The 13,824-nt window shown below is 37.2% G+C and overlaps 1 protein-coding gene across 3 annotated transcripts in view; it reads right to left on the bottom strand.

Annotated features, from left to right (window-relative positions):
- Positions 1-1,771: 1,771 nt before the first annotated feature.
- The window catches only part of dco (discs overgrown), a 65,928-nt gene continuing 53,875 nt past the window's right edge, over positions 1,772-13,824 (bottom strand). For all 3 annotated transcript variants that reach the window (XM_067761162.1, XM_067761163.1, XM_067761161.1), the window contains exons 4-5: positions 7,191-7,289; positions 1,772-7,124 (exon numbers count right to left, since the gene is read on the bottom strand). In XM_067761162.1, the coding sequence (XP_067617263.1) occupies positions 5,681-7,012 (1,332 nt within the window). In that variant the 5' untranslated portion in view covers positions 7,013-7,124; positions 7,191-7,289 and the 3' untranslated portion in view covers positions 1,772-5,680. The remainder of the gene's footprint in view (positions 7,125-7,190; positions 7,290-13,824) is intronic.

Here is a 13,824-nt window from a genome sequence, read left to right as displayed (position 1 = left end):
CTATTATAAATCGTTTGTGGCTCCTTGCTGTTCGCGTACAAGGGCGTCCCGTAGTCTACGCCTGGATCTGTATCCGGCAAGGGACCATCACATCGATAACACTCCCCAAAGCCTTCGGGGAGCAACCTTATCGCTACAACAACAACAACAACACTACTTACAAAGGAATCGGCCAGCCAAAATACTGCTCTCATAACCGCCACGGGCTGTCTTCTTATGTCCCCAGAACACCATCTACGTAAGCGAGGCGAGAATAGTCCCCATCAGGGAGAGAAATGAGATACTAACCAAACAGTTCCTGCTGAATACCCTGAAACCTGGGCATCTCAACAGGCATCTGATTGATGAGCCAACACCGCCTAGGGGCTTAAGGAGTCATCTCCTTAAGCATTTTGAGGAAATCCGGCAGCTGAGAAGCCAGCCGTATGAAGCAAAAAAACACAAGCAGGTCCTTGGTGAACTCCACAAACAGGCGTCGGATCTTTATGTCAGGAATTGCCCGGTGAATCCAGTACTCAAAGAAAAGTACCCAAAACTTGTGGAAGAGGAACGCATACTCCCCGGGGAAACGCGTGTCACTCTTGCTCAACTTCGTTCTGCATACTGTAACAGGTTAAACTCTTACCAATCCAGAATCAACCCCGACATACAAAATTATGCCCCGCTTGCAATGTGTGTCCACATGACACCAACCATCTCTTTAATTCTAACGTGGAAGCAACGCTTCTAACACCCCTTTCATTATGGTCCACCTCTGTTGAAACAGCAAGTTTCCTTGGACTCCCGTTAGAGGATATTGATGACAATTTGTGATGTTGTTGTTGTTCTTGTAGCAATGCTCGCCACACCTAACAGCCGCGACCGATCACAAATTGTTAGGTGTGGCGAAGCACTGCTACAACAACATGGCGGGATGGCAAGAAGGTCGCATGTGGTCATAACAAATCGTTCCCAAGATGGTCGGGCTTGGCATCGGAACGCACCGGATCTGCATCCGGCGAAGGACCATCAACATCGACAACACTACCCAAGGCCTTCGGGGCAATACATATATTTACCAGGCAAGGCTCTAGTGAGCCCAGTTCCTCATGGAACTAGTGGGTGTGGGGCAGCATGGTCTAGAAGTTTTAATGTGGTCATATTAATCGCTCCCGAGATGGTCGGGCTAGTAGCTTAATGGTGCTTGTTGCCGGAACGTATCGGATTCATATCCGTCAAAGCACCATCACCATCGATAACACTACTCAGAACCTTCGGGGATATCGTTAATACAACAACAAAATCAGAAGCTGCCGAAGGTAATAGCCATCAAGCCGTTGTTAAACCTTGTATCCAAGCCTTGTTGAGAGAGATGTCGCCTACTCACATTAGTTCACCACCAAACGAGTTTGCAGTGTCTACCCAGAGGATATTGGTCCGCATGGTTCCATTTTATTAACTACATCTTCGCAATGACGTCTGAAAATCACTTTGCAAAAAGTTTCAAATGAAAAACTAAAAATTTGTTAACAGTCTACAGTGCCAGCGTTACAGCACGGTAATTGCAAACTGTATAAAGGCTCGATGCCACTCCCATTTCCTTCTTAGTACACATTTGCACTACTCTCTGCGAATCATTTCACAAAACATACAAGCCTTATAATACAAGTAAACTTCTTCTGAAAAGAAAAATTTGTTAGAGCAAATTCATCTGCATTACAAGCCTTGTATTTTTGTGAAACCGGCCTCTAGTATCTTCCGCCATAAGTAAATACAAGAAGTCAATTTACAGTTATTTTATTCCATATCGTTATGTTTTATTTCCATATTCGTATTATTATTATCTTATGCAACTATACGCATTGAATTGAATTAAATTAAAAATTTATTAGTTACTAATAGCTAATTAGGGACGCCATCATCTACGTGTCCTTTGTCGTTTGTTTCTTTGTTGCATTTATTAAGTTACAGTTGTAACGTTTTTCTTCACTTTTGTGTTTAAACTTTATTTACTTAGTCTTGCTTACGATATATAGTAAACTTACGCTTCGGCTTTTCAAATGATCGACTTTTGTATTTTGTATTCTTCATTTTTATATTTATGTTAATAATTTGCTTTATTATTTTTAGGTTGCTTACCAAATAGTACATACATAACTAGATAAATTACATTTCTAGCGCATTCCTATTAAATTAATAATCTTTTTTTCCATTTATAATTATTAAATATGTCTATATATGAATATATATATTACATACAACTACTTACGAGTTAAATTTAGTTTGAGTTAAAAATAATAAATGTTTAAGCTTTTTTTTTTACTAATTTTATTATTATTAATTTGTATAGTAATATAAGTAAATTTAAATTATCTTTCATTTCATTAAATAATTTTTTTTATTGCAGTATTTTGTTTTGTGTTCGCTGTTTTAAGCTATAGAAATATATATATATATTTTTTTTTATCTATGCATATAAAACAATAAAACAAGAAATAAAACGAATAAAGAGTAATGCGTGAAAAAATTGTAAAGAAAAAATATTTGCCATCCCGAGCGCATGCGCGCGTGCATGCATACAAAATATATGTGTATGTAAATTTAACGAAGAAATTGCATTCAAGTTAATATAAATTTTAGTTTTTTTGTTTTTAATTTAAAGCTTTAAAGTGATTATACATACATACAATTATATTTTGCAATTTTTTTTTAGTATGCTATGAATCAATTCTTATATTTTTAGTTTGTTATACATTCCATTTTTTTATTTATTTTGGAGCGCATTTATGTTGCTTCAAATGGATTTTAAACATGTAAATGGCGTCTCTTGCTGCTGTAGACTGTTACTTGAATTTAGTGCATGTATTCGGCTATGGGAAAGAAAACGTCCTATCTCAGTTAAGTGTAGCAAAAGAACGCTTAATGCAGAATTTAGTTAAGGAAATCTTTTTTATCAACGCCCTATTTCATCAAACCGTGCAAACACTCTATTGCAGAATCGAATTGGAGAACGCATTTGCTCTCAGCCAATTATACATATTAGGGCTGGGACTATCCGCATATTCGAATATCCGGATATCCATACTGATATGCGTTGCCACGGATAAAATCCGGACGGCTTGGATATCCGGTTAATATTCGCTTGTGAAACTATCCGGATTTGTGAAGATCCGGTTAATAACCGTATTTTTGGATATCCAGTGAAAGCAACAAATTGGTGTACCATATATGTTAATTTGACATTAATAACAATAAATTCGTGGGGCATTTAAATCAATTAACAGCGTTTTTTCACAATATAAGCAAATGGTCTTATTTTCACTTATTTTCACTTTTTTAAAAATTGCAGCTTTTTAATTTTTGACGTTAATTTAATAATCTACAAACGTATTTTGTGAATAATTTTTCGATGTTTGCTTCGTTCAATTCTGATATGCAGATATTCGACTTTTATATTCCAGTATCCAGACATATGGATATCCCGATTTTCCGTTTATATATCCGGATAGCCGGATTTTTCGCTTAGCTATCCGGTTATTCGACTATACGGTTTATCAGGATAGTTGAAAAATCCGGATGCAGTTCACAGCCCCAATACATATACATTATTGTATGTGATTGGATATTTTTGAAGCCAAATCTATTACTGTGCTCTCCAACCAAACTTGTATGCGAACTGTCATCTAAGATAAAAAAAAACAGATAAGTAATTCTCGCACTCAGTCACCGTTTTAGAGGCTTCTTAAAATAAAAGTATTTTCCAAAAACTTGCCGTTTTTCTTTTTATTAAAAAAAATCATTAACCGTTATTAAACTTAAAGAATGATTATATATAAATATACAGATTTACAATGAAAATAATCTATTGTTGTTTTTTGTGTACATACACATGCGTAATGATAATGTGGATGATGATGGTGTGAGTGAATGCAGAATAAAGTCTGCCTCTTAAATACATACGCTAGCAACATAGAATATGCATATGTGTATGTGATACATTTCAGCGCAACGCTACTACATACATCTATCTATTAATTCACAAATCAAATGTGTAAATATATACTATGTATGAGAATATACGCATAACATTTACCACGAATAAAAAAAATTTGTAAGCAGTATCCTAACATGAAATATTTTTATGTTCTACATGCTGAATTAATATACAATTATGTTAAAGCGACCGATCGAATGTTCGATCGATCAGCGAAATTTCACAACAATTTTTGTGTTTTTTTTGTTTTGTTTTAGAGTTTTTAATTACATACATTTGTTTTTCATTTTGCTACTTTTAAGTATTTATTATGCACATTAGTTCCTTCTTTCCGCTATTAGTATTACTAGTGTGTATGTTATTTTCTTCATTTATTTTACAGTTATTATTCTTCTGCTTAATTTCTTTTTGCGCTGCCTTTTTTTGTTTAGTTGCTGGTACTACTTTTCTTCTTTGTTTCGACATATTCAAATTTGCAAACAATTTCTAGAGGATCAGTTTAGATTTATGTATATAAACTTAAATATTAAAAGTATTTCCACATATGTGACCCGGTCTATGAAAACGTGGCTTATGACTCAAAAAAGAAATTACGAGAAACAGCTGTTAACAGCTGTTTATTTTTTGTGAGAAACAGCTGTTAATAGCTGTTTTTTTTTTGAGTCATACGCCACCTTTCCATAGACCGGGTCACATATATGTATACATATATATATATATATTTAAGTATACATATATGTTTATACATATATATAGTGTTTGTGTGCATCTGTACTTGACACGGCATATATATTTGCTACGGATTCGGTTTTTTTCTTTTTATGCGCAATAAATTTTTTATTAGGCCCATTCCGGTTTTCCGAAGAAATTCGAACCGAATTTGAATCAATCACTTGTTCAAAGTTACTCTACTTTAAATCGAAACATTTGATCGGTGTTAGGAAAACAGAACTGCTTTTCAAATAAAATTCGAAAATCGGAACATGAAATTCGTCTTTGTGAGAGAACTAATAAAATGAATTGCTCTAATTTTAATTTAGAAATTTGCTTCGCAGCATTATTTTCGTGTTAAGAATTCTAGTTTCCGAATCCCGAATCCTTTTTTTCGAATAGTAAAAACGGAAATATAAATACGGGTGGTTTAGCAAATGCCTTCAAAAATGTTTTTATATTTCGTATGTTTGTCTCCGAATCCTTTTTAACGATATTAAAATAGGCAAAACCAATACCACAAAACGACAGTTTTATAAATTTTGTTTAGATAAAATGAAATCAACTTTGATTCGAATCGCATCAAGAATAGGACCACAGTTTTTTAACGCTGAAGTACGAAGCACACAGCCTCCTTGCGTTTTTTGCACACAAGAAAGCTACTGGATCATAGTTGGTTGGGTGGTGCATTTCATACATCCAACTGTGCCGCAATGGCAAATAAAAAAAAAGCGATCAACAAACAATGTCTCAAATGATGTTCAATGAACAAAAAACGACGTTATCGGTCGCAAATCAAGAAACTAATTAGTTTTTCAAACTAAATTGTTGTATATGAAGACGACCTGTCTCTATCCTATGTTTAACATGAAGCATGTATGTATACTCTAATTAACTACCGTTTAATTATGTATATATGTTTGTTTGTTTATATATACATAATTCCATATATATATATATGCATAAGTATGTTCTTGAAATCTAAACAATAAAATATTATTTCGCGTTTCTCACGTCGTTGACAATGCCACCACCCGGCTGCACACCACCAACACCGCCACCAACCCCACTTGGACGCATGCGAATCGATGGACGCCTTTCCGGTGTATCATATGGGGGACGTGAAGAATTTGTTGCCGCCATAGAATCATCCATATTCAGCCCACCACCATTGCCACTGCCAACGACCATTTGTGATGTACCGCCACCACCAACCATTGCACCACTACTACTAACCAACGTTTGTGCACCACCAACACCACCACCGCCGCCGGTTGAGCTCATAACTTGTGCACTACCTACAGCTGCTACGCCACCACTGCTTGTTATTTGTTTCTGGTTGTGTTGATGTTGTTGTGATGCAGACGCTTCCTGTCCTTGCTGACATTCACCACCAGCACCATCCTGTTGTTGTTGTATAGCTTGCGGATTACGTGGTCCACCAAATTTCAATAAATTCCAATCAAACACATAATCATAAGTAAAACCAAGGCGATGGAATAAATTACGAAATAGTTTTCTTAAATAGCAATAATCTGGCCGTTGTTCAAAATGCATTTGACGGCAAAAATTTAAGTAGTTAACAAATTCGCTGGGAAAACCTTTACATAGTGATAATATCGTAGTTGATAGTTTCTTTTCGGAGATACGTTCATATTTTTGACGTTTATTGGCAGCCTTGAGTCCTTGCCACGGCAGCGCACCCAAATTAAAATACATTAATACATAGCCGAGCGATTCTAAATCATCACGTCGTGATTGTTCAATACCCAAATGTGTATTTATTGAGGCATAACGTGCAGTGCCTGTGAGATTTTTGTTTTCCCGATATGGTATATGTTTTAATGAGCGAGCATCGCGGAATTTTTTCGCTAATCCAAAGTCAATTATATATACGAGATTGCCCTTTTTGCCCAAACCCATAAGGAAATTGTCTGGTTTTATATCTCGATGTATGAAATCACGTGAATGTATATAATCGATACGTGATATCATTTGATCGGCTAAGAGCAGTACTGTTTTTAATGAGAAACGTCGCGAACAAAAATTGAATAGATCTTCCAATGACGGACCCAATAACTCCATTACCATAACATTGTAATCACCCTCTGAGCCACACCATATTATACGTGGTATACCGATACCTCCTTGCATGGTTTTATAAAATTTTGATTCAATATGTAATTGTGGATGTTTAGTGCGTATGCATTCCAATTTTATTGCGACTTCTTCGCCTGTATTTATTGTTGTGCCAAGATATATGTCACCAAAAGAACCTGAGCCGATTTTACGCCCGAGGCGGTATTTATTACCAACTCGCAGTTCCATTTTGATCTTTCCTTGAAAAATCAATGGTCGTTGAGCTCTCGGTGGCGGGCCGTGTAAAATAATTTTGTATAGTTCTTTTGTTTTTTTTATCGCCTTTTGACCTTTTTGCACTCTGTAAAAGAGTCGTAAAATGTTTATTATTAATTAATTTGCGAAAGCCTAGTTCAAATACTCTAACCTTTGTTGTATTTGTAGTATAGTTGCTTTTGGTTGATGTTTGGCGTCTTGGGAGTAGAAAGTACTTCAGATTATATATCGTTTCTTGTTGTTAATTGAGCTGAAAAATTGAGAAATTTAGTTTTAATATTTACTGAAATTTAGTAATAAAAGGCGAAACAATTTTAATAAATAAAAGATTTTAGATGAATTAAAATTTGAAATTGACATAAAATTGTAAAGGCAAAAGTCAGAGGTATGTAAATATCTTTGTCTTTTACCTTAAACGCAGCGAGGTATTTATGTAGTATCTTTTAAGTTATGCATACTTTCAAAAAGAAAACCACCGGAAACTCGGGACAAACAACTGCAAGAACCATTAAATCGGATGGTACCAAAATGCATGGATATTAAACGAGACGTTATTTTTATTTAAAATAAACGTTTTGTAGGTTTGCTACTATTCGGGATTGGTTTCGGGACTATTTCGACATAGTTTTAAGCCCGTTTTGAGACTGGGTTCAGGGTTTCCTGGCAATATTTCGGCTGTTGTCGGTACTATTTCAAGATGATTTCGGGATCCCTTCAGGAAAACCTCTGCTTATTTGGGGAATATATAATAGAGATTGTTTTCCGAATCAATTTGGAATTATTTAAGCGTCATATGGGAGCTAACGGAATAAATTTATTAAGATAATTTTGGCATAATTTTTGGTATATTCTTTGGACTTTTTCAGGTTAATTGCACTACGGTTCCCAAACCCGTTTGTCATATTGGGTTCATATATGGATTGTTCACGGGATCATTTCGGGCCCTATACGAAATTATTTTCGTTTAAATCAATGTAAGACCCCGTTTACACATGCCTTAATTTACAATAAATCGTCAATAGATAATCTACGTGTTTACATATATTTCATCCTTGGGAACTAGATTATTTGCCGTCAAATTTTCATGTTTCTCTTATATTTTGTTGTTGTTGTTGTATTAACGGTACGGTACGTTGCGGCAACAAAGCATGATAAAGGTACTAGCCCGACCATATCGAGTTGCGGAAGCTTTGAACCTATAAAGCTTTGTATTGCGCTTACCAACCCCTTAAATCCCGAATTTTGTGCTTCCAATTAGTAGAACATTACATACCCAGCTGTACACTTGAAATGTTGTTTGTGTGCTTAATAGTGTTACAAGGCTGCGCAATAATACATATACATATGGTTCTATTCTGAACAAATTTTTCTTCGAGTTATGGCTCCCGAAACTAAAGAAAATTACTTAGTCATAAAAGGGACAGTGCCACGCCCATTTTTTGAAATTTGATGTTTTCCTATTTATTGTTAGAAATCCACTTGGGAAATGAATTACCACTGATATAAAGCTTTTTTTTTCGCTAAGATATAGCTTATTATTTTCGTCTACAACCCTTTTAAACATTTTTTATATAAAAGTGGGCGTGGTCTTTAACCTATCTCGTCCATTTTTTTTTAGAAATATTTCTTGCTATAGGGAAAATATGTGTACCCAATTTTATTAAGATCCGTTAATTTTTCTTCGAGTTATGGCTCCCGAAACATAGAAAATTGCTTAGTCATAAAAAGGGCGATGCCACGCCTATTTTTTTTAATTTGAAGTTTGGAAATGAAATACCATTGTAATAAAGCTCTTTTTTGCAAAGATATAGCTTAATTGATTCGTCGACGACCCTTTTAAAAATCTTTTATATAAAAATGAGGGTGGTCGTTAACCGATTCCGTTAATTTTTCTCCAAAGCATTCCTTATAGTAAAGGCAACCTCTCTGGCGAATTTTGTTACGATAGGTTTAACGATTTTTGATCAATATTTGTAAAATTGATTTTATCACAAGTGGACGGTGCCACGCCCATTTTAAGTTTTTTTTTCAAATTTTTATCAAGAGTCTCAATATGTCCTGACATCAATTTCAACTAGGTGTATTATTTACTAAAAACTAAGTTCTTTTGTGTTTTCAAAAATGTTATATATGTATACAAAAAGTGGGTGTGGTTATCATCCGATTTCGCTCATTTCTATTCTGAGTCCAGATAAGCTCGTGTTGGTGAAGATATCTCAATATTTACTCAATACTTTATACCTGTACAACCAACCGTTATCGAATCAAAGTGATAATACCCTGTGTACAATTACATCTGGGTATAAAAAAATCCGATCGTTCGTAGTTAGCGATTATCGAAGGGAAAAATGTATATGGGAAATCTAGTTATATACATAATTAATGATTAGAAGTTAAGTACGAAAATGAAGATAGTCTCGTTATATGTAAACTAGGAGATATAAGCAAAGAATTAAAACTAACTAACTAGTCCTAATCCCAGTTCCAGTCCGTCTCTGGATAATATATTACTCTGTACTAAAGCACTCATCAACAGCTTTCATTTTATATCCATATTGTATAAACACTGTCTAGGCATTCACTGGCCCACGTTTTGGCCTATATCTCGAGACCCTAGTCACCCAGGGATATGAAAATTACCCTCTGCTAAAGCACCCATCCACAGCTTTCATTTGATATCCATATTCTATAAACACATTCTAGGGGTACCGGGTCCACGTTTTGGCCTATATCTCGAGACCCTAGTCACCCAGGGGTATGAAAATTACCCTCTAATAAAGCACTCATCAACAGCTTTCATTTGATATCCACATTCTATAAACACATTCTAGGGGTACCCGGGTCCACGTTTTGGCCTATATTTCGAGACCCCAGTCAACCAGGGGTATGAAAATTACCCTCTACTAAAGCACTCATCAACAGCTTTCATTTGATATCAATATTCTATAAACACATTCTAGGGGTACCCAGGTCCACTTTTTGGCCTATAGCTCGAGACCCTAGTCAACGAGGGGTATGAAAATTACCCTCCACTAAAGCACTCATCAACAGCTTTCATTTGATATCAATATTCTATAAACACATTCTAGGGGTACCCCGGTCCACTTTTTGGCCTATAGCTCGAGACCCTAGTCACCCAGGGGTATGAAAATTACCCTCCACTGAAGCACTCACCAACAGCTTTCATTTGATATCCATATTCTATACACACATTTTAGGGGTACCCAGGTCCACGTTTTGGCCTATATCTCGAGACCCGAGTCACCCAGGGGTATGAAAATTACCCTCTACTAAAGCACTCATCAACAGCTTTCATTTGATATCCATATTCTATAAACACACTCTAGGGGTACCCGGGTCCACGTTTTGGCCTATATCTCGAGACCCTAGTCTTCCAGGGGTATGAAAATTACCCTCTACTAAAGCACTCATCAACAGCTTTCATTTGATATCCATATTCTATAAACACACTCTAGGGGTACCCAGGTCCACGTTTTGGCCTATATCTCGAAACCCTAGTCACCCAGGGGTATGAAAATTACCCTCTACTAAAGCACTCATCAACAGCTTTCATTTGATATCCATAGACCCGAAAACCATTCTTAAATGATCCTGAAGTACGTAATTTTAACATAGTCTTCAAATGATCCCCAAATAATCGTGATAAAATGCGAAATAGACCGAAAATGCTTTTGAAATATTCGCGAAAGCAGTCAGTCCCGAAATTTTGCCATTTTTGGACTACATTGGGTTAATAATTTACGGAAACTCTTGGTTATGAATCAGAACGGCTTTACAATAAGACGCCGATTAAAGCCAAATTGCGGCCCTGAACTGAAAAGTAAAGAGGAAAGATAGCTTTTTGTGTATTTACACCATATGTGTATACGCGCTTACATATATACAAACATATGTACATAAATACAAAGTAAAACTAAAAACTCAAATTGAAGTTAAAGAAAATAGAACCTGCGCTATCACATTTGTGTCTATATTTATTTATTTTAATATGACGTCTTTTGTGCCATGCCTTTGATAAACGTACATATGAACATACAAGTTTTGTTGTATACGTATGCAGCGTAAATATAGATACATAAGTACATATTCCAGTTTTTTTTTGTATTTAGCGGCCAAGCATAAAAGTCCAGAAATAGAAACGAACGCAAACACAAATTCTGACAGTTTAAGGTAAGCAAGAAAAACAACAAAACACTTCCAATAAGCACGGGAAAATATATTCCACAATGTATGGAAAATTTTCAATTCTTAAGCTGAGTTTCAGCATTTTTTAATAAACAGCATTTAAAATTTAGGAACATATTTCTGATTTTACAAGGTATTAACCTAAAAATTGAAAGCGCAACTCAGCCATTGAGATTTAATGGGAAACTAAGACCAATTTAAAACCCCCAGCGGGTTAGGGGGTTAGAATATACCCGCGGTAGGTATGCCTGTCGTAAGAGGCGACTAAAATACCAGATTTAAGGGGCTGTGTAGCGCAACCCTTCAGGTTGCCAGCGCAGTATATAGCTTCTCCAAACCCAACTGTCAACCTCACCTATCCGCGGCGAATCTTGTTTCACTAACAGACGAGGTTCTGGCGACCCCAAACTCCTCATGGAAATTGGGGGTGGGGAGGGAGGGATGGCCTGAAGGTTTAATGTGGCCATATAAATCGTTCCCGAGATGGTCGGGCTAGCACCTAAATGGTGCTGTGTTACCGGAGCGTAATGGATCTGTATCCGGCAAAGGACCATCACATCGATAACACCCCCCAAAGCCTTTGGGACAAGAACAACCAAGTTTAAATACAACGAGATTAATTCATTGAATTTTAAATTAATACCTACCTAATTGTTTGATTTTCTTCCTGATGAAAAGAGTTTTTCGTCGAAACGTTTAGAAGAAAATGAATCTTAGTTCTACCAAGACCGAGCTAGAGCTTCTAAAACAATATGCTTTAGCTTCACAACCCGGCCTAATGAAAATGAGAATATCTTCATTGCATTCACCTAACTTTCAATCTGTTATTAAAAAGTAGGGATGTGATAAATTTGAATGTGTAGACTAACTTTTGTTGTTGTAGCGATAAGGATAGTCCCCGATAGTCCCCGTTTTGGGGAATGTTATCAATGTTGATGGTCTTTTGCCGGCTATAGATCCGGTACGTTCCGGTAACAAGCACCATTAAGGTACCAACCCGACCACCTCGGGAACGATTTAATATGACCACACTGAGCCGCCTAGGCCATACCGCCCCCTAGTTCCATGAGGAACTTGAGGTCGCCAGAGCCGCGCCTGCTAAATATGTGTATGATACATGCATATTAGTAGCAGGATTCGCCTTGTGTAGATGAGGTTGGCAATTGGGCCGCGGTAGCTATGATCTTAGGTTGAGGACTTTAGATAGGTATTTGATATAAAATGTGCATCAGTTTGAGATAAAAAAAATGTTTACTGGGTTATAAAGTGCAAATTCACACACAAATAACAGCAAGAGCTTTACGCGTCTATGTACCAAGTTGTTATTGTTGCATTATAAATTCCACGCTGCATTTCTAATTGACTGATGGAAAAATTGACGACAAGAAAACAATTCTTTAACTTTATGCGATAATGTGAAATTCTTAAATTTCACTTTACACCGAAACAAAACAAATTAGCCGCTTATATGGATAAAAAAATAAAAACTCTCCCAAAACAGTATACTGGAATTTAATACTTTTGGGAAGCCAATAGACACCTATGCTTCCTTAGTTTGGCTCGCGTTTCCCTAGGGAGAGTGCGTTCCTCTTCTACTAGTTTTCGGTATTGTTCTTTCGAGTTCAGGATTCACCGGGCAATTCCTGGCATAAAGGTCCGACGCCTGTTTGTGGTCCGACACTCAGAATCTCACAGAATTTTGAAGTGTCCATTGTGAACAGAACTCTTTTCTGGCAGCAATCGTGCAGGTCAGGGAAACAGACTCTTAGTCCCTGCCTCCGTTTGCACCGTCTGCCAGCACAGAATATATAGGTTTGCGACATCCGCTCAATGCAGCTCCTGCCTTGGGTGGTGCCACTTTCCTAGATGTTCTGGTCTCCGCGACGGCAACCCCTCGACGGGTTTCATCGCGCCATGTTGCCAGGTCGCAAACCCAAATCATCAGGGTACCCCAATGCTTGCCCAAGGGCGCCTAGTCCCAAGGCCACAACAGCAATTGCGTCCTGGCCTTCCACAACCTAGGCGTAGTCACCCGTCACTTACCCCTAGAGTGGCGGCGTCACCCCTCATGCACTTCAGAATTCTGCAGTTCAACTGTAATGGACTAACTGGGAAGATTACGGAGATAGTCGATTTCATGAAGCGGCACAACATCCGCATTGCTGCGATTCAAGAGACTAAACTCACAGCAAGATCTGCATTGCAGACCTGCCCTGGTTATAATGCCCACAGGAAAGACCGCGAGAGCGGAAATGGAGGCGGCCTCGCGTTTATTATACACCACTCTGTGCAATGTTATATATTTGATCCTCGCATCGACCGCAGGGACAACGTCTTAGAACGTCAAGGCCTATCTGTCCGGTCAGGCGATGCAAATCTAGAAATCATCAACATCTACATCCCTCCTGTCACCTGCTGCGCCAGTGGATACCGCCCTAATATCGAGGCCTTACTCACTGGCAACAATCGCATTATCTTAGGCGATTTCAATGCCCATCACGACCTATGGCATTCAAACTTGCGGGCGGACAGTAGGGGTGAGATGTTGGCGGATCAAATAGACGAAACGACGTTCTGCA

Source organism: Eurosta solidaginis, chromosome 1 (genome assembly GCF_040869045.1).
Source record: "Eurosta solidaginis isolate ZX-2024a chromosome 1, ASM4086904v1, whole genome shotgun sequence".
NCBI classification, from domain to species: domain Eukaryota; kingdom Metazoa; phylum Arthropoda; class Insecta; order Diptera; family Tephritidae; genus Eurosta; species Eurosta solidaginis.
Note: the sequence above shows the minus strand (reverse complement) of the source record. Positions and strands in the feature narration are given on the sequence as shown.